The 20654-nt window shown below is 41.2% G+C and overlaps 1 protein-coding gene across 4 annotated transcripts in view; it reads left to right on the top strand.

Annotated features, from left to right (window-relative positions):
* Nucleotides 1-91: 91 nt before the first annotated feature.
* Nucleotides 92-20654, top strand: part of sorcs1 (sortilin-related VPS10 domain containing receptor 1) — a 152301-nt gene continuing 131738 nt past the window's right edge. For all 4 annotated transcript variants that reach the window (XM_031867137.1, XM_031867136.1, XM_031867138.1 and 1 more), the window contains exon 1: nucleotides 92-1157. In XM_031867137.1, the coding sequence (XP_031722997.1) occupies nucleotides 171-1157 (987 nt within the window). In that variant the 5' untranslated portion in view covers nucleotides 92-170. The remainder of the gene's footprint in view (nucleotides 1158-20654) is intronic.

Genomic DNA, 20654 nt, shown 5'->3' with positions numbered 1-20654 from the left:
GAGAGAGAGAGAGAGAGAGAGAGAGAGAGAGAGAGAGAGAGAAAAAAAAGAACCAGAATGAGATTCTCAGAAAATGTGGCTGTGAGGAGAAATAAAAGAGCAGCAGAACAAAATGACTATATTACTGACTGCTTTAATTATAGCCGAGCATATGGTGGGAAATAACAAATATGGAGAAAGTCAGTCCAGCATTATCCTCCATCTCTGTGTGGATCAGCTCCTCCCCCATGCGTGCAGGGCTTCATTTGATGAAATCCTTCAACTTGGACCACTTTTTTTTTTTTACAACACTGCATTTGAGCAACGCCACAACTTGCGCAGCACTTCCTCTTCCACAGCCGAGTGGCAATTTACACCCCGAAAAGACAAAGAGAAGAGTGAGGGAAGAGATCGTCTTGCATCCTCAGCATTCTTCTCTGCCGCCAGCGATGGACAGGGAGGTCATATTTCGCCCAAAGTGGCACAGTGCGTTTTGGTTTTTGATTTTGATGATGCTCTGTTTCTTTCATGCCGCCAAAGCTGAGATAACTTGCAGGTCGTGCCATTTTGGGAATAAGTGGCGTGCACAGGAATTAATGCTGAAATTCGACACAAGTGAATCCACAACTGGATTAGAGAGAGAAGTTTTTGGACACGGAGACGGGGCAGTGAGATCCGGGGCGGCAAGTGCCGAAAGTCGGCGGCTCCGTTGCGCAGCAGGTTCCGCTGAATGCGCTCCAGAGATTCGGGCGGAATACGCGGAGCCAAGGCTGCAACGGAATACAGACACCCGGCACGCAGAAGGCGATACTGGCGAGAGCGAGTTCGCAAAGATGAAAGTTTCCAATGTCAAAACGAGTGGTGAGCAGAAGACCAGCGCTGGGGCCACCCGCTACAGAAAGCGCGCCAGAAGGAACAGTGATGATGATGATGATGATGATGATGATGATGATAATAGGAGATCCGCCGGTTCAGCCCAAAGTCAAGACGCTGGAGAGGACATGCGCTCAGCGGCTGGACGCAGAGTGACCCGCTCTGAATTGCGCTGGAGCGGAGCGGAGCGGAGAGCTGCCGGTCCGAAGCAAGAGGAGCTAAAACTCAACAGTTCAACATTCGCCTTGACCGGGGATTCATCTCACAACCAGGCTATGGTGCACTGGTCCGGGCAGAACAGCAGTGTAAGTGACTCACCGCGTCCACTTTAAACATCGCACTGGCCATATGCGCGAATCCTCAGAGGGTTCCTAAAGTGCACTTATGCTGGCCGTCAGGTGGGCACGCGCCACCTCACGAGAGAGCGGCCGCATCTCTGTCTAAGATGAATCCGTGTTGGTACGTGTGAGTGTGTGAGTGAGTGAGAAAGAGGGACGCACACTTGTCACCCTCTGCCAGACATGGACACCTGTCACTAAACACATCACATTTCAACAACATTTGGTTCCAGAATAATAAGACAGTTACGATAATCCCAGGGGTGCTATTCTATCAGTTGGACTGACATTAGAGTTATTTTTTACTGTATTTTTTTAATACAAATTAGAATTAGACCTGAAAGTGCTTACAGCTTTGGTGAGGGCTTTGTTTGTATTTGTAGAGTGAGCGAGGCTTTCTCTCAGGACCTTCTTGGGTGTATGAGCAGCTGAACTGATGTCCGGCTACAGTTGGTCATGTGGAGCATCTCTTACCAGAGGGCAGGCTTTTCAAGTAGCGCCGTGGGTTGTGTGAGGGGTGAAGCAATTTCAGCCCTTCTCCTTCCCCTTTCCTGAAGCCAGGTTTCCGGAGCCACAGGCCTGAAGGACCTGCGCCCTTTGGAGCTGCAGAGCGGCCTCTCTTCGTAGCCTCCCTTTGCTTGTTGACCTGAGGTTCTTTTAATGTAACGGCAGCAGTGAGAGGGTCAGGGATGTGTCAGCGTGGCAGCACATTTAGGCCTACAGCAGACGATATAGGATATTGTCATTGATCGCAAATCGCAATAAAAACACTTGCAGTAAGGGCTCTTACACACCAGGGGCAATATATGTTAGAACAGTTGTTTATGTCATGAATACTTTCACACAGCGCGTGAATATTACGTGATGAGAAAGCTGTGCCGAACAGGTTGAGTTGCAGCTTTGTTTATGAGGATTATAAAACAACAATATTTAGGCTCTGTAGTCTCAGATACACCCCTCATGTTCTTACCTATCACAATAAAAGCCCTAGATGAATAATATTGGCAAGGGAGTACATCACATTTTCTTTGTCACCCCCGATGTGTAAAGGCCTTAAGTTGGTTATGGTAGAGAAGTGAAAAATAGAACCTGATTTTAAATTTACAGGAATTGTAAATGTAAAAAACAACAGATTTTATTTATGTATGCAGTGAGCTGATGATTACCTTATTAAGGATTGCTTTTTGTTTTATCACAAAAAACACATATGTGTGTCCTATCTGTGATGCAATACAAATATTTGTTCATTAACAAAAGGTAAGGTAAACATTTAGTTCTATTTTAAGAGTGTAAGCATATTTAGATGCACATTGGGATACTCTTGTGAATCCCTTTTATTTAGGACAGGAACTAGAGTAGGCAGTGATTTGTTGAACGTGGCGCACATATCCAAATCAGATGACCAACAGCTGCAGGTGTCACACCTCAATGCTTAGTTTCAATTTATAGCTTGTACCAAATCATGTACATGCTGAATGTGATGCACCGAGGACCCTTTTTTTGTCCATCCAACATTTTAAAATCCAAAGATAAAGCGTGTTCACAGATCCTGGATTTAATTATTACGTCCTGTAAAATTCTCTGTAAATACAACCAAAGAATGGGAGAAAAGGGAGTAGTGTTGGCAGTTATGTCATATCATAATGGCCATTTATATGAACTTCAATTTAGCAGAAATCTCAGCTCGAGTCCCCGACGAGCCTGTCTCCTCAGAGCATAAATGTGCAGTGTGTTTCTGCTACATTGTAGCTGGCAGTGCTGTTGAACGTGTCATTCTGGTCCAACGCATTTTATTACTTGTTTGACCAGCTGCCTCTTATGCAGCATTTTGTGCATTCTGCAGACACAACAAATACTGGATGTAGGTGGAAAGAAAAGAGATGAAAGCTGTTTTCTTGTGTTAAATCTGAGCATGAATCAGAACCTATATAACACATGCTTTATGTAGTATCCCCAAGAGATAATCTAAGCCTAAATGCAATTTAGATTATTGCTTTAAACTTTAATTAACATGGGAAGAAAAAAAGTCTTTTGGCAGAAAAGCACTGAAGCAAAGTTAAAAAGTATTCATTTGCTGTGAGCACTGATATCTCGACACGCCTGCTTCTTTTTCTCCTTCTTCAGAGTGAAAATATAATAAGCATGGACTGAGAATCCAAGGCAATGAAACGGGTGAAACGTCTTTTTGGTCTCCAAAATCTGCCGTCCTTAAAAAAAGTTTGTCCTCAAACTGCTTTCAGTGAGTCAATGTCCTGTCGGTTCCGTACTGCACAGCTCCGTGTTCCACCCACACCACTTAGCCCTGTCTGTAACAAAGCCAATTACAGTCAAACGCGTATCACCAGCTCCCATGCCCTCCACTTCGCTTCTGACTGAAATTCCGTTCTGTGCCTCAGGTGTTTTCTGTGGGCTTGACAAACTACTGTAGCTCTCCACAAAAAGTGACCTGACAGTGGAGGCAAGGGGGGATACAAAATAATATACAGTATATGAACATGTCTTTCATGCTTCTTTGTTTGCTTCTCTGCTTCTGCCAATTTGTGTTTATCCTGAAAATAAAACATTACTGTTTGAGTTAGTGATACTTGTGTAACTATGAAACAATTTGCCCCTATTCTTTCAGTTGACGCAAACAAGTAACTCGAGGCGTGCGAGAATACAGGATCTCGCATTAAATATGTAGAGTTGCTCCTATAAGCAGGAACAGACGTCCTCGTCCACAATCTGAGCTGCTGTATAAATAAACAGATGAGTCAACAACATGCCACGGAGCTTAGATAAAGGCTTCGCTGCTCTTAATATTTAACCTTTAAGGCATTTACAAAGCTCGTCTTTTAACCACCCCGCATTACTGGCAGCCTGTATGTCAGACTGGATTGGAGGTTATAATTATGACTCATGAAACATTGGCCACAGGAGTCAAATACAGGGAAACAAGAATGAGTAAAAATACTTACACACAGGCCTAAAACAGCTGAAAGGACTGTACTGATTTTAGTACTGATGGCAAAACGTCATCTCCATAGACTGTATATAAGAAGTGCACGCAATCACTGCGCCGTCACCCATTGGTTTGTGGACTGCCATCTTGAAGCCTTAAGGTCGGCCTTTTGGCCATTGCCATGTTGTTTTTTTTTGCAACCAGAAGTGACAGTAGAGGGTGGAGCTAAATATAACCAAACACTGAATAAGACATTTTTAGGAGACCAATATGTTTCAATTTAACTTTCATGAAATAAAAACACTGTGAAATGGTTAAAGTTGTAAGACAAATCCACAGCCAACCTTCAGAACAGACATCGGCGTGGTAGAGACCTGTCAGTCACAAGGTAGCCCCGCCCTAAAGCATACCCTGCTTTATGGTCTATTTGACTCTAAATGGACAATAATTTACTGAATGGACATCATGCTGTGTTGAAGGAGACTTGAAACTAGAGATTGACACCATAAACTCATGTTTACAATGTTTGCTGAGGTAATGAATCAAGAGAGAAGTAGAGTCATTTTCTCATCGACTTCTATACAACCAGAGGAGTCATTAGAGAGAAGTTTAAGACACTTCAGCATCGGCTTCACTTTATGTGTTATACATATTCATTTGTCAAAAAATCGGATCTTAAAGTTCAAACTTGTCTTTGTTGCAAAGTTTACATATAAGGGTCCGCGATCCAAGACTCCTTCACTTTAATAAGCAGGTGGCAATAAAGACACGGGAACGTGGCTTGGGTCTTGATGAGTTGGAGCATTTATTCACCAACAAACTGTACACTGCACTGCTACGGTCACAGCTGTAACGTTACTGAAACTTCTACTTATGGGTCTATTTACCCACACTCGCTCATGTTACACACACAACCTACACACTAACTACATCCTTAAAGGAGTTCGGTACTTGTATAACACATTTTTGTGTACATTTCTTTTTTAAATGCATTAAAAAAAATCCCTGATGCTCAGGCCCAGTGGACTTGTAATACACTGGAGTCTACTGGACTCTAACCAACCCTAAATATAGTTTAAATCATAATTAAAATGTGAAATGGTAGTAATAACCGTTTTTATTGCAGCTCAAGGTTTGTCCAAGCACCTTGCATAACCTTGACCAGCCTGGTCTCTTTATGTAAAGAGACCAGTAAAAAAGATTACATTTGTTTTTTACATATAACAAATACGTATCTAATAGTCTGCTGAAGTCTGTGTAGGGAGGTTGTCGTGTGGTCTAGTATAGTTAAATGGAAATGTCATTTTGTTGGAGACAGAGTTGAACTGAATCATTTAGCAAAATGTGTTTTCTTTTCATTCCAGGGTTTACTTCGTAATTTGGTCAGAATGTACTTTTTTTCGTGTATCCACTTTCTGTCAACCGTTACTTTGTGTCTGTCCATTTCAACTACTGATTTCCCTCCAGTCTATGGAAAGACCTCTGACAGCTCTGAGTAAACTGGGGTGAATGTGTTGAAATGGTAAATGGACTTGTGCTTGTATAGAGCTAGTTTTATGACCACTCAAAGCGCTTTAACACTACATGGCATTCACCCATTCACACACATTCATACACTGATGACAGGATTACCTATCACGACTCTTTAACGAACCATTCATACCCAATCATACACCTCAGGCAATTACGGGAGCAATTTGGGGTTAAGTGTCTTGCCCAAGGACACATCGACATGGACTAGTGGAGCAGGGGATCGAACCGCCGATCCTCTGATTGAAGGACAACCTTGCTCTATCACTGAGCTGCAGTTGACCCCAATTCAGCTGTGTATGCGGACAGCACTGTCGTAATAGCAGATCTAAAGAATGAGTTGTTCTGCAGTTGAGATTAATAAAGAGTCATCTGATTCAAAACCAGAACTATCAAACAGTTAATTTGTGATTTATCCCCAAATTTTCTGTCATTCTTCTCAAGTGACTAAATATTTATCTAAATTAATTTGGTACTTCAAAAAACTCTGTTGCTCTGTTTCACAAAATCAGCATTGATTTATGGCCAGTGGTTTTATAAATATTCACAGTGAGATCATTAGAGACGTCACCGGTACTTTTTGCTTAACCTCCAAATAAAGTGCTAGCTAATCTGGCTAAATGGTTTGCTTGTTTACAATCTGAACGATTGTCTCACTGTTCATTTCTCACCCCAATATACCTATTTCCAAATCTCAGCAATTATTTTGATACCATAATTGATATGTATAAGTAAATAAATAAATAACCATATTTATAAAAAAAAAAACAGGAGTGTTGGCAGGTGTTTTTTATCATGCATATATTCATGCATAGAGATACATACAGATTCTTAGTCATGCTAGCGGTGGGGCACAAGAGAGGGCATGTACTATGATAGCCAAAAGGCCTGAGTTGAAACTGGTGTAACAATTGGAATGTAAAATTATTACAATTACGTTTTTAAAGCCACTATTTGTAGAATTGTGTGATACATTATTATAATGTATTCTGATGGCATAAGTTTGATTAATATGAGACAATATACACTGTAAATACCAGTGGTGGGCTGTCAGGGCCAGCAAAGCCTTCTCTGCTGGCCTAAACAGAATCACAAAGTTATAGCTATTTTGTAATTTAATAATTTTTCATAAATACACTACATGCATTCTAATTATTTTTCCATTAGCTTATTTTCTCATTGCACAGCTACTGTCTTCCTGAGTTGCTCTGCTTCCAGCGCAGCTTGTTTTAAGTAGAGCTTTTATCCAATCAGATTTCACCACTATGTCTCTAGGTAAGAAGAGAGGCCCGATGCCTGCTCGGAAGCCTTTGCAGATTAAAGTATATGGGGATGATATTGTTGATTGTCATAGTCTTCAACCAAGCAGATCTTTAGTTTGACGTGTTGGGCGTATTCTTTGACGTGCCAGAGCTACCGAGGTAGTCTATAAGTACGTCAGCATTAACGTACGGCGTGATTGATCAGTGGGCTAGCGTGACTGTTGTGACGCTGAAGCTAGCTAGCAGAAGTTAGTATTAGTAGTAAGAGTTCAAGTTGAAAGATATGTAAGAAGTTATGACAAGACATGACATTTTTAGCGTTTTGTTTGGTGTAGATTCTTTATTTTTTTTACCTAGCTTTGTTTTTTTAACACTCAATGGCTGAAGGAGGAGAAACGGATTTGGTGGAGGATTTACTGTCAACGCCTTTCTGGAGAAGGAAAGAAAGGGTCGGCCAACGGTGCTTTTGAAAACTTTTGCTGAGACCCGAGTGTATCTACAACTCAACGAACACGTTCGCAGGAGGACCTCTGGCTGGAACTGAACCGCACCAATGTTCTGTACAACCAAAGAAAGGAGGATGGACTTTGTCTTTAAGTGAACGGCAGCTTTGGTAAGTGAAGTGCTTTGTTTTTACATCTGCAGTAGCGTTACTACTGTGTTCATTTATCTATGATGTCGTTTTTATGATATGGTTGATATTGTTCCCTCTGATGTGAATAATGTTTGAATGGCCCATGCTCTTCAGTGTGCGGTGGAATATGTGTTTTAGCACTGCAGTGTTGATGGATTGATTTGTCATGCTTTGTTGTCATATAAATATATGTGACTGGTTCTTGTGAGTTTGTTCTTGGTTTTGTGTTCATTACATTGATTTTGACTATATGCATTGTCCGTTAATGACGAAGCATCCCATCATGCTTCATGTATCTGTTTTCATTAACAAAGCAAGAATTATGATCTGGAGAAATGGGGATTGTGTGGCGATTTCACTAGCCCTGTTTGAATCAGTAGGGAACAGCTAAACGCTGCGGGGAGAGTTTGTAGTGTGTGTGCTGCTGTTGTTTTCCTGCTAAGCTAGTTTAGCATAGTGTGCGTCCCAGAACACACACGCCTCAGCAGAGTACAATGTTTTGGTTCCGGGGTGGGAGTGTCAGACAGCATGTTGCAAGGTTGAGCGTAGTCCACCGAAAAAATTATATTTCCCACTATTTACGCTTCTGCATTTTCCAAATGCACTAGTATTATTCAAACGTATTGTTCGGTTCATAAGCTTCGTATCGAACGTTTTAATACGAATACCTGTATTGTTACACCTCTAGAAACAAATAATAAGCGTAGCTGTGGCGTCATAATGAGGTTATTAGGAGGTGGTTCAACTGTAGAAGGACAGCACTGAAGGCCCAGGTATAAAATGCACGGCCCGCCACTGGTAAATACCTCAGATAGTGTTACAACCCTAGTATAGATCGTGTGTTGTCCATGTAGTCCTCAGTGATTATATTTGTAAGGACTGGAACATTTGAATACTACTATTTCATCTTTTTACATCACCATGTCAGAATGATGCACAGCAACCAACCAACTCACATCTACAATTATGGAAACGGAGAGAGAGAAGAACAACTGATCAAACACGTTTCTTGGTAGGGTATTGGCAGAGCGGCGTTGAGATTCTGAGAAAAAGGTTACGGGCAAAGAGCACTCTCACCGTGGGGCCTGTGGCATATTGCTCAAATGGAGGTACAACATGCACAGGGACAGTATTATTTGCATTATAAAATGTCAGACATTTAGTACTTTGCTCCGTCACTCAGACGGATTCAGGCTGACATATTGTCTATCAGTCTAAGAAGATTACTCTTGAGCTTTGTTGCTTGCAGATATGTAGGACATGTCCTCCTGGAACAGAAGCAGGTGAATTATAAACTGAAGCCCTGCAGAGAGAACAGTAGTGTCTCGATATATCTAAAGATTTTGTCACTAATTATTGAAGAGTCGACTATATGGCGCTCTTCGAAGCGTTGTGAGAAACGCGCTGGTCTCAGTTGACAGTCTCACACCCCCTCTCTAGGTGTTAAGGAAATCTATTTCTGGTTGTGTATGCATTCTGATAGCCATGGCAACGCCCAATTTGCCGCCAAGCCCCAGATTCATTTCACCAAAGTCACATCTTGTCTGTGCAGAGGTTTTCTCTCTACACCATCAAGCCTTCATAATCTGCTCATTTTCAGACATTTGGGGGCTCTCAATGCCACATGCCGAACACATTTGCAACCTGCTCATCCGAATGGCAGAAATCCAGCATGCCATTCAGAGCTGACATATGCTAAATATGCAAGATTTCAGCAGCAGAGGAAAGTGGTTCCATTTGAAGACAGTACAAGTCACCCTCTGATATACAGGGCAGAACTATCTGATAGTTGGTTGAGGTTGTAATATATTTGTCTTGTTGAAAAAAGGACCACTGATTGGCGGTTGCGTTAAAATGTAATGATAGCCTGCATTTGCTCAACAACTTCAGGTACATACAGACTTTTAGTCGTGCTAGCTGTCAGTCCTCCACCGCTTTGGTTACCTTGCATGGAAGCTGGATTCACATGAGATCACATGAGAATCTTGTGAAGCAATATGATTTTAAAAAAACAACACACTATTTTAAAACTATTTTCTTTTTTTATTTCTTGTAAATTTATTGATTTTTGATTATAAATATTTAAGTTTTTTTCTTAGATTATTAATATATATATTATTTATTCCTGTAAAAAAAGAAAACATCCGGAGTGCTCGGAAATTATAACTTATTATCATTAAGTATAATGAAGTTACTCATCTGGGAAAAAGTTCTAAAGCTTTTAATCAGATGGCTCTTTCATGGTGAAATTGTGAAAACATAGACGAAGCTTGTTCATGTTAATATAGAGCTGGGTTACACGTAGCGGCACCAAACAGCTTTCTTCCCATTAAAGGCTTTTTATATTTTATCCCAGAAGAGTGCCTTGATCCCTTTTAATCTGATGTAAGAGATGAGAGGTGGTTTACAGATAATTAACCTGCAAATTCCTTTGGCCTTCTGTTTCTATTTGTTGTTAAGAAGACAGACTAACACTTATTTAGGCTATTTATTCAGTTATTTTTAAAATGCTTAAATTGAACACCTAATTTATTTTATTTATTTATATATATATATCTTTTTTACCTCCTTGCTTTTTAAGAAATTCTTGTCTGAGCTCCTTGTTGCAAGAGGCCCTTACTGTAGACACAAGACAGGTGATTATCTGCTTCTATCTTATCATTTAAAAAAAAAAAATAGGTACAAATTGGAGAATCTGAATCTTAACTACTCTAGCTATTTGTTATAGATTGTCCATTTACATTATCAAACACTCTTCAGATGTTGGTGTGAACATGTGGGTCTTATCCTTCTGTTGTAAACATCTCTATAATTTGCTATATTTATAGAAGTCCTTCATTTGCCAGTTCTAAATCTGTTGTGCTTTGATTTTCTTAAATCTGTGTCCATGTTTCTTTCTACCTCTCTTCTCTCTCTCCCTCCACTTGGCTCACACTCATCTTGTGTCTTGGCCACACTCATCTTGTGTAACGCGGCAATTACACAATGTAAGCTTCCAAATCAGGTTGTGAACATCCCATTGCAACGCAAGCAGAGTCTCATCTGTGTGCTTTCAGACCTGGTACTTAACACATCCAGCTGAGAGGAGAGAATTTGAAAAACAATCCCACAGAAGAATTCAAAAAACAGAACACTGAAACAACAAACATCTCCAAAGCCTGACTGTGTGGGCTCGGCGATCCTTCGGGTATGTGCCTGGGAGTGATCAGGCAGGCGGACGCTGTCACGCTCCAATGAGCAGCGTTTACTCGCCATTGGGCTGCATATGCCCATAAACAAACTAGGCTCCCAGTCCTGCTCTCTAAAAGCCCATGTGAACGCTCACAAATATGTCATTATTTCCTTTAGTCTGAAGTTATATGCTGTAAATGTCTCTAGAGTAGTCCGAGGCTTCCTGTGGACAGGCTTTGTGGGTAATATGTCGGGGCAGTCTCAGCCGAGCCTGTGAAGCCTCAGGTGCGCACACTTTATTTCAGTAAGTGCCCTTAGGTGCTCCTGAGAATATCATTCCTATGGCTTCCTCCTTTCCATTTCTCCTTCTTATGTTCTTTCTCAATCATGCAATGACAATATTTTTCACGGCCCACTCAATTTGTGGCCCCTTCAATTTACAGTAAGTGGGGTGAATTTGTCTTAATTCACTTACAGCGTGGTTCATAGAGGACCTGGCGAAGGTGGTTTATAGAAAGTCTTGTTCGGTGGTTAACCTTTTAGATGTGTCTGCACATTGTGCTCATAATAAATATGAGGATAATAGCACACACTTGAAACCTGAAAAGAGATGGAAAATAGTTTGAAGAAGTTTGAAGAAGGCGTGCTGATCAGATTGTTGGTTTTGAAACGATTCACCCTTCAATTCTTCTGAGAGGTGTGTGTGTGTGTGCAAACTTTATGTTCTCTTCTCTCACCTACAAATGTTTTGTGTGTGTGTGTGTGTGTAAAAAACATCGTTAAATCTCCAGATTCAAGGCTCACAGATCTCACAGAAATCCATGAAAGGACCATGACTTCTTGACAGCGTATTACGTGGTGGTCCCACCAACACTGAAACAATTATGGTTTCGGGAACAAAAGTACTAGTCAGGTTTAGGAAAGATTTACATAAGTACGTTTGTTACGTTACGTGTTATTGAAGAAAAGTCAATGTTACGGGACACAAAAACAAGTCTCCTGGATGAAGGCCCTGTGTTTGACCATTCTGTCCATCCACAAGAACAGGCTCTTAGTTTGAAGCATCCTAACAGCTTAAGCCAGGCTCAACAAACACACCTTGTGGTAGGGCTACCTCTGGCTTTATTTGCAGCTTGGATGTTCCACCTTGCTGCTGTGTATGAAGTTTAATCAATTCCAAACTTTGACCTACTTAGTTGGTGACCTTTCACCAACATAATGAGAAGACAGTTACCTTTGACATCATCTGAAAGCAAGTTGTGATAGATTAGAAGCTTGTTCTCTGTAGTTTCAGAGTTCCCAAAAGTCTACAACGCCCTCTTAAAGAAACACCGCCATTTTAGCAAGAAGATTATAGCTTGTCAGAATGCTAGCAGTCAGAGGGAGATGTCTGTGAATGGGAAGAAAATTAATATACCTTTTCCTGCTACCTAGCGCACTCTGGTGACTACAGTTGGGTACATTTCCGCTGTTGCTGGTGTAGGTAACCGATCTGCTCAGCAGGACCTTGAGCTGGTCTGCCAGGCCGGACACATCTGGTACCTGCACCGCTCCGGCTCGGCATTTTTTGCAAACCGGCTGAAATGGAAATTCTCATCATGACACGTTCTGGCAAATTAAAAAGCCTATATCAGCAACTTGTGCTGATGGTGTCACAGTGCTAAATCTAGCTTGTATTGTATTAGTAATAAGCAATATGACAATGTGATCATCATAATGATATGTTTGTTTATCAACAGACTAATGTAGTCAAAGTGTCTGACAGGCAGTGCACAATTTACTGGCCAGCCGAGGCCGGCACCATGAAGTTGATCAAATTTCAGTCGAGGTTTCCTCAGAAATGTTTGTGTATTTTGGGATGACGAGACCTGACGGGGTTCCACCAGCCAGTGTTTTGCAAGTCTGTAACGGCCCGTAACGGTGTTTGGCTTATTATCAAACCGGTTTGAAATGTTTTACAGTGGAAACCTTCTCTACAGGTGACATTAAGCTCTGCGACCAGAGCCGGGCTGGCTGTTTCACTGTTTCCTCTGCTTCCAGTCTTTATGCTACGCCAAGCTAATCACCTCCTGGCTCCAGCGCCAAACGTAATGCTCAAACATGAGAGTGGTATTGATCTTTTCATATAACTCTTGGCAAGACACCAAATATTCATATTTCCTAAAATGTCAAACCATGTCCTTAACAATCAGTCACTGACAGCTCTTTGCAGAAAGGACATTAACGAAACAATAGCCAAGAGTTTCAATTTGGTCTTCTGACAAGTCACTCACCAAATTAAGGAGCTAAAGCTGATATAATGTGCTGCACGCAAAGTCTGTCATTCCAGCAGACATTGTCAGCGCCATGGAATATGAAAGGCCTGTTTCCTGATTTGTTGTTATTTGGAGCTAAAATAATCTGTCTGCTAATTTTGGATTCAAAATTAAACCAGATATCAGAACCTTAACCTCAGCCTTGACGTGTATCCTGCTTATGACCGGGTTAGTATCTCTGTATGTTATACTGCAGTGCCATTTTCTCTTTACAAATATCAGTGCACTGTATTTTCTTCTACAGCTGGTGACATCACTACTGTTGCCCCGCTGCCCTGTGACGTGATTGACACTTTGATGTGAATGATGGTGATGGAGGTGACTGGTTTGTGGGAGAGAGGAGCGCCGCACACTATTATGAGAGTATTGAAGCGCAGCTAGAGGCTGAGATGCAAGGTGGAGCACACTCACAGATCAGATTTCGTCTGACACTTGTGACAGTTATGGGAGCAAATGTAATTTATACACTACGCAGAGACCATTAAGTAAGAGCTAAATTGAATTTAGAATATCTGAAAAAGTCAAAATAGCTGGATGGAGTTCATGGAGATGTAGCTGATACCCCCTGACTGCAGATTTTCGGTCTGAGGCACAAGGATTCAATTGCAGGCTATGGTGTTTATATATTATCTGCTTCCTTACCCCTTGTAGCAATTCAGCTCAACAAGGATAATTCAGGCAGCTGTTGCAAGGCAGTCAGAGGTTTCCTTTCAGGAGGCAGAGAGTCCCATCTCACCCGCTGATCAGGTTCAGAATTGCACGGGACATTTCTGTGGCACAAAATGAATCCCTGCCAATCTGTAAACCACAGGAACGTGCCTGAAAGTGAAGATGAAAAAGGTGTTTTTCAAGAGCGGCTCACAGTGATTGAGAGAATCAGATGAGATGGCCGGTCAACTTAATTGCCCGAGTCTGATACAAGACGGAGACACAGCGTGGTAAAAATAGCCTTGACAGACCCTGAATAGCACAAAGAAGAACAGGAGACGGATGAATGTCTGCTTCTCATCACGCGGCGGTTGTTGTTATTGTTGAGCCGCTGTCTTCTTCTGATCCGTTCGCTAGTGTATCAGAGTAGGACTCAAGAACAGATCTTGTGTTGCCCACTCGTGCTCTTGAAATTGACATCTGGTATACAGAACACTTAATGTTGAAAAGTAAAAGCAACTGAGCCTTTATTCTCTGCCTTTACAACAGCCCACACACTTCCTGGCTCTGACCGAACACAGCACAATGCAAATGTTTTAATGAGCCCGTATCACATTACGATTCATTATGATCAATGCATTTCCCCACCGCCTTTGCAAAAATGCTGCTGCTTGAAGAAGTACATTACCAACAACGAATTCATTATTTTCAATTTTTCTCTTATCTTGCCGGGTGGTGAAGTTCACACAGTGATTCTTTTCTCTGTAAGCTGGCAAGGTTCTAAAGGGCTCGTGTCGGGCATCCATTGTGGGTGCGTGAGTATTTATGTCTGTGTGTCTGTGTGTCTGTGTGTGTGTGTGTGTGTGTTGTAGCCTCTGCTGCAGAACCACTGAGTAAATGACTAACTCTGAGCAGACAAACGCTAAATATCAACGCCTCGTGTTTTTTTATAATTTGATGTCAATTAACACTATTAGAAAAGTTGCAAATAATTGTCTGCTGCAAAGTCTTTGTGGTTACTTCTAATTAACATCTATGAAACACGACCGTAACTTCATCAAACATGTGGCATTTAAAATGCTTATTTCAGCGTGTGACTAATAGCCTCTGTTTAGTGGAAGTGCACGATGCCACATTAGTGCTGCAAATCAACACAATGGATTTTAATTGGCAATGCAAAAGCTAGAGTACGGAGTACAATCCAAAATAGACACTGATCGTGCAAGGAGGATATGTTTTCACATCAGTCTGTTCAGATACATGCATTCATGTTCACTTTCATTAAAGGTGCAATATACGACATGTTGAACATAAGTTCAAATGTGATCAGCTGATTGAATGGCCGTTATCAGCAGTTATCACTGTCATGGTGATGAGTTAGAACAGGCCTGTCACACCTTCTAGTAGGTTCAGACGGTCGTCATCATCTGTTCACATGGTTGATCACCAATTCCAATTGGAATCAGGTCCAAATACATCTTGGGAAAAAAATATAAAGTATTAACTCTTAGGACATGTTTACATGTGAAGTTTCATTGTCACTTTCCAAAATTGCAGTTACCAACTGTTAACACATGATATGATGCTGATTAGTATGTAGTGTGGATTTGGGGTCACAGCTATGGTGTCCATACTAAATATACTGCTTCGAAGCAGTTATCTGTATTACTAAATTTGATGATTCATGAAGCCACATCTAATATTAAAAGGAGCATCACCAGTTTGAGTGATGACACAGACATAAAGTGGTGCGGTTTCGATGCAAAACACGTCATTCGGGTGCTGAGGGTCAAAAGCGTCCAATTACAGACGATTCCACTTTCTTTCTCCACAGCTCATTTCAGTCCGTGGTCTCTGATTCTACTGATGTCCACTCAACAGGGTATGGTGTAACTTACAGCACAATAAATAAATACATATATGAAACATTACTTCATTTGTTTTAATAAGGTAACAGCTGAAAACTTGTCAACAGATTTTCATCCCAACGGCAAGCCAGAAAGGGAGTTTCAGAAGTGTGAGCACCTGTTGAAGTCATCATTGAGCAATTTGTGTTGCTCTGCAACCCCATTAAACCTCTCTAAATGCTATCACTCTGTGGTATGTGATGGTGAAGATGACGCTGCATCTTCAGAGAGTGATGCTCTGTGAGCTGTCCTAACGTTTTAAGACTGATGGCAGCTGTAAAGCCCTTTGTGAAGTAGAAATCTGTGGAATCAAAATTACACAGCCTCTTAAGTATTTATTTATTTATTTGTACAAATGAGACAGGCATTATATGTTCGGTACAAAAGATGTGGGCAAATCAAGCTGTCCTACATTCTTGCTGACTTTTGGCACCGACATCAGCTTTTCTTCTGCCATTGGCAATGCCCTGCAAGAGGTGTCCATGTGTTTTATGAACCAAGAATACTTGCCGAGGAAAAGAAATCACTTCCTGCTTCTTGGCAGGCCCCATCTGTGTATGGAGTCATCCTTGAAAAGACTCGCCGGGGACACATGAAGACATCTGGAGATACAGTACCTGCCACATCTGCTAACGTCTAAACACATTTACCTCAACCCTGTCGTTACCATTTGCATTACCATGTTTCCCTCGGATGATGCTTTGATCGGCCCAGCTCCCTGCGTCACAGCTCTTGAAGCCAGCATCCAGCCATCAGAGCCCATTAGACAGTAGCAACGTTAGGCTGTCGACACTTCAGCTACAGCAGCAGCGCTGGATCTCATTCAGAAAATATCCCTCTCCTATTAACAGCTAGTGCATATGGTGCATTCTTTTAAAACAGTTAGGAAGTCACCAGATAATGGATGGGGTGTGGCTGCTTCAGACAAATACAGGCCAGCTCAAAACATTGGGGGGGGTGGGGGTGGGGTGGGGGGGGGGGGGGATTAGTTTTACTATAAATTCTCACCTGACATTTAGCATAATGTACATTTTGCATGGACATTTAACCCCCCCTCTATCAGTCCATGTTGCTTTTAAATTATGTATTGTATTGATGTATGAGTGTAATGAAATGTAATCATTGGAAATTCAAGCAGCAAAACTAGAACCTGTAGTTATAAACTAGTTATAAACTAGAGGACACAGAACTACACGTTTTGCTTCTGAAATAATCAGTGATGTTACGCTGCTGTTCCTCATGCGTAAATGTGCACAGCGTCTCTCTTAATGGGGAAGCTGTTTGCTCTCTTTGTTCACATTTTAGAAAATGAAATAAATATTTTTCCCACCATATTGATCGCAATGTTAATTTTTGTGATGATCCGCAGCTGCTGTCCTGGTTCGGACTTGGGAGTCTATGTTCATGTGGTTCATGTGCCTGATGTTTTGGGCCCGTTCATAGTTTTACACTAAGTCTGTCCAACAACAACAAAGTCTGTTTTATTTTGAAAGATTACTCTCCCCATGTGTCTATCTATGATTTACTTCCTGTCCTGGTCTTTTCCACCACACCTGAGTTTCATTAGTTAATTAGTTCTTTGTTTCATTGTCAGGTCGTCTGCCTAAGTCTGTTTCTACGTTCCAGCCTGGTTCCCTCTGTTTGGTTTTCTGAGGTTTTTGGATTGTCCCTTTTCCCTGCCTTTTATTTATTTTTGGACCAGCTACAAGTTGAATTAAATCATTGAAGTTGCCTTCTCATCTCCTCATCTGCTTTTCGGTCCAAACCTCTTGGTCCTGAACCGTGACAGCTCTAAGGTTCTCTTTTAAACAGATGAACTGTTTTCATTCAGTTATTAATTCCACCTAATACTTTTACTTTGTTGTTCTTTTAATCAATGTTAGGACAATGAAACAAAATCCTTCTTTCTGATGTTTCACATTAAAAGCATAACCCTAAAGGAAGTGTACGTCTTAAGTTCCACCAATCAAAAGGACGGCAAAGTAGAGAGGACTATTAATCAAAGAATGAGAACAGCATTTTAGATTCAGAAGAGGAACTCAGAACAGTGGTGAGCTTGCATGACTCAGTTGATCTACTGATGGAATCAGTGCTGTGAAATGTACATTACGCTGAATTTAGTAACAGCAAGTACAGGACCTTTTGAGTTGGCATTAATGGCCTAAAACATCAAATTAGTTTAGGAAAGTAATATTAGGACTAAAGACAGTAATACATGAATAAAAAACAGTCTTAAAAATACAAGCCTTTAAATAACAAGTTAGATGAAGGCTATTTTTGAGAAATGACATTATGTTAATTCAAAGTTGGACCCACTGCTAATCACAACACTTGTACTCATTTCCATGTATCCTCCATCTATCAGATCCAAAGCCACATGTATTTTCTGTATTATAATGTTTTTTTGTGTGTGAAGCAGTGGGAGTGGAGGTGGCAGGATGATAAATTGGATACGTGTGTCTGACTACATCAGGCATTAGCTCATTAGTATTTCAGGTCTTTCTGTTGGACGTCAGGAACACAGAGGTCTAATTAATTCATCCACTCAGCAGTGAGCAAGTCCAGGGGGCAGCAAGGACCTTTATGAAGACGGACGATATCGTACCTTCTCCCCAGGGCTGAGATGGACTTGATATCGTTCAACCCACTCCAGGTAAAACAAACCCAAACCGATTGGCCATCATGCCTCTTTTAGCGCTGCTTCTGTGCGTCATACCTTTCATACTGCTGCCGGGTTAACGTGCGGAGAGTCAAAAGAAATCTGGAGTTCAAACGTATGAGATAAGGTGATGCTCCATGCGATTATCATTCTGTGAGCAGTGGTAGGCACTTCACATATTTGAGTCACCACTTGCCCGCATGGTGTGCTGTGGAGGTGTGTGATAGTGGGAGGCACATGAGAGGAGTAGTTCAGTAAGTTCAGAACAATACCTTCTAATGTTCGAAGGAAACACACAGGAGTTTGTTTTGACACTCAAGTAACAAACTTAAATCAGGAATAGATTCCAAGGCAACTCCTAAATGTGAAGAGAGCATCAGTGGTGTTTTGAGGATGTGAGATTCAGTAGTTTGACCAGTGGAAAGATAAGCTGAAATAAAGTCAACACTTGAGCTCTGTATTACAATTACTGTGACTGTTCTTTATGGCAATGTTTCTGATTCATCGGTTTACAGGAATTGATAAAATCATTTTGCGGAACTATCTTTTATTCCATTTTCTAATTATTTGATTTTAATTGTTTTATCAGGTCTTCAATTGCAAGCGCTACCTATTCAATTTCAATTCAATAGATTTTTTATACCCCAAAATCGCACCTCACAAATTTGCCTCCGAGGGCTTTACAGTCTGCACACATAGGGCATCCTCTGTCCCTGGCTTTTATGTGACAGAATCAGCGTATAGGCAAGAGGTCGGAGTGGACGAGTGGGTCTAAAAACACCAGATTCTCGCTCTCTCTCCACCGCACACTTTCTAATGTTACAGGACAGGCTATGCCAGGCAGACACACAGCTGACAACCTCACGGCTAAACTGACTGATGCGTGTGGAGACTTATTGGGAAAGTGGCTGCATGTGATCACGACAATTCACACAACATTGTGGCTGCGAACTATTCCGCACGGGTGAACTGGGAACTCAGACGCCTGTTTGGCTCATACACTGCAGCTAGCGGTAACTAATCAAATCAAACTGTTTGTGCATCGGTTATTGTTGCAGCTGGGCAGCTTGTTAGCCACTTTAACCACAGCCCCTCTGCATGCGAGGCACTAATGTTGTCGGTTAACATTTAACATTATCATCTCTAAACCATTGTATGAGGATACATTTCTCTGTTAATAGCAACATTAGACCCCTCAAACACACAAATATAACCCCTAAGATTAGTCCAGTGATATTCTACTTTTTGTAATGTACTGGTCATCAGAAAAGACCAAGACCTACTGTGATTTAGCTTTGTTCTCTCCAGTATAGAGCTGTTGCCTAAAGACTTTTAAAGACAAATAAAATTCAACAAAATTACAAAGACATCAGTGAGTGAAGCCTTTACACTGACGTGAACATACATTACTATGAACATACATTGTATTTAGAATCCTTCCCTTATATAAAAGGTTGCTGTCAGAAATGCTCGCTAATGCAACAACACTCCTGTTTGAGTAACATCTGCAAAAATCTACAGCGTCCAGCTGTTTTAGAAAATGATTCAGCCTTTTTATGAATTAATGCCATTTTATATTCATGATGTTTTTAAAGATATGTCTTCAGTAGGATCATGTGTGGCTTGAATGCCATAGACAGAAAATAATGAGAGATGGCAAATGTGGATTTTGGTCTTTTCATGGGACATTGATATGGAATATTGCCAGGCTCATACTCCTTTCTAACATAAGCTTGTTGATGTTTCAGAGAAACCTTTCAACTTTGTTTTACTCTCTTCCTTTTTAATTTGTCGTAGTGAATTAAGTGCTAATTGCTTGTCCTGACCATTGGGCCATCACCGCAATAATTCACTCTTTCATATTTGAGGACTCATCTCTTTACAAAATGGCTTCATTTCGGAAAAAAGCAGCCCCTTTCTCAGTTAGATGGACTTGGGAGCTCCAGCTGAGTTGCCCTTTGAACTTCCTGTGCTCCGTTTGGTAACCTTCCAGCCGGAGGACCTCCATGCTGAGTGGGCCCGTCCAAACACAAGTGGTATCTTTCCATATCTGGCAAACTGCCAAGGCGTTCCTTGCCAGCTTTACCAGGTGCCCGTGGCCCCGGTGTAGGGGCCTGAGTCAGGTAGCGCTCTTCAGGCCAGATGGTCTTTCCATGGCGCTTCTTCACTCAGCCCTCCTCCTGAGCCCTTCTGGAGACCACTGGTCATGCAAATGAAGGATCCTAAAAAAACAAACGGCACAGCAGAGACAAATTATGAACAAATGCATACGAGACTGTATGTATGTATATATATATATATATATATATACAGCAATTGTATATCTATATATCTATATATATCTATATATATATCTATATATCTATCTATATATCTATATATATATCTATATATATA

Source organism: Anarrhichthys ocellatus, unplaced genomic scaffold, assembly GCF_004355925.1.
Source record: "Anarrhichthys ocellatus isolate YVR2014 unplaced genomic scaffold, GSC_Weel_1.0 scaffold38, whole genome shotgun sequence".
NCBI lineage: Eukaryota > Metazoa > Chordata > Actinopteri > Perciformes > Anarhichadidae > Anarrhichthys > Anarrhichthys ocellatus.
This window is presented reverse-complemented; position numbering and strand designations above follow the sequence as displayed.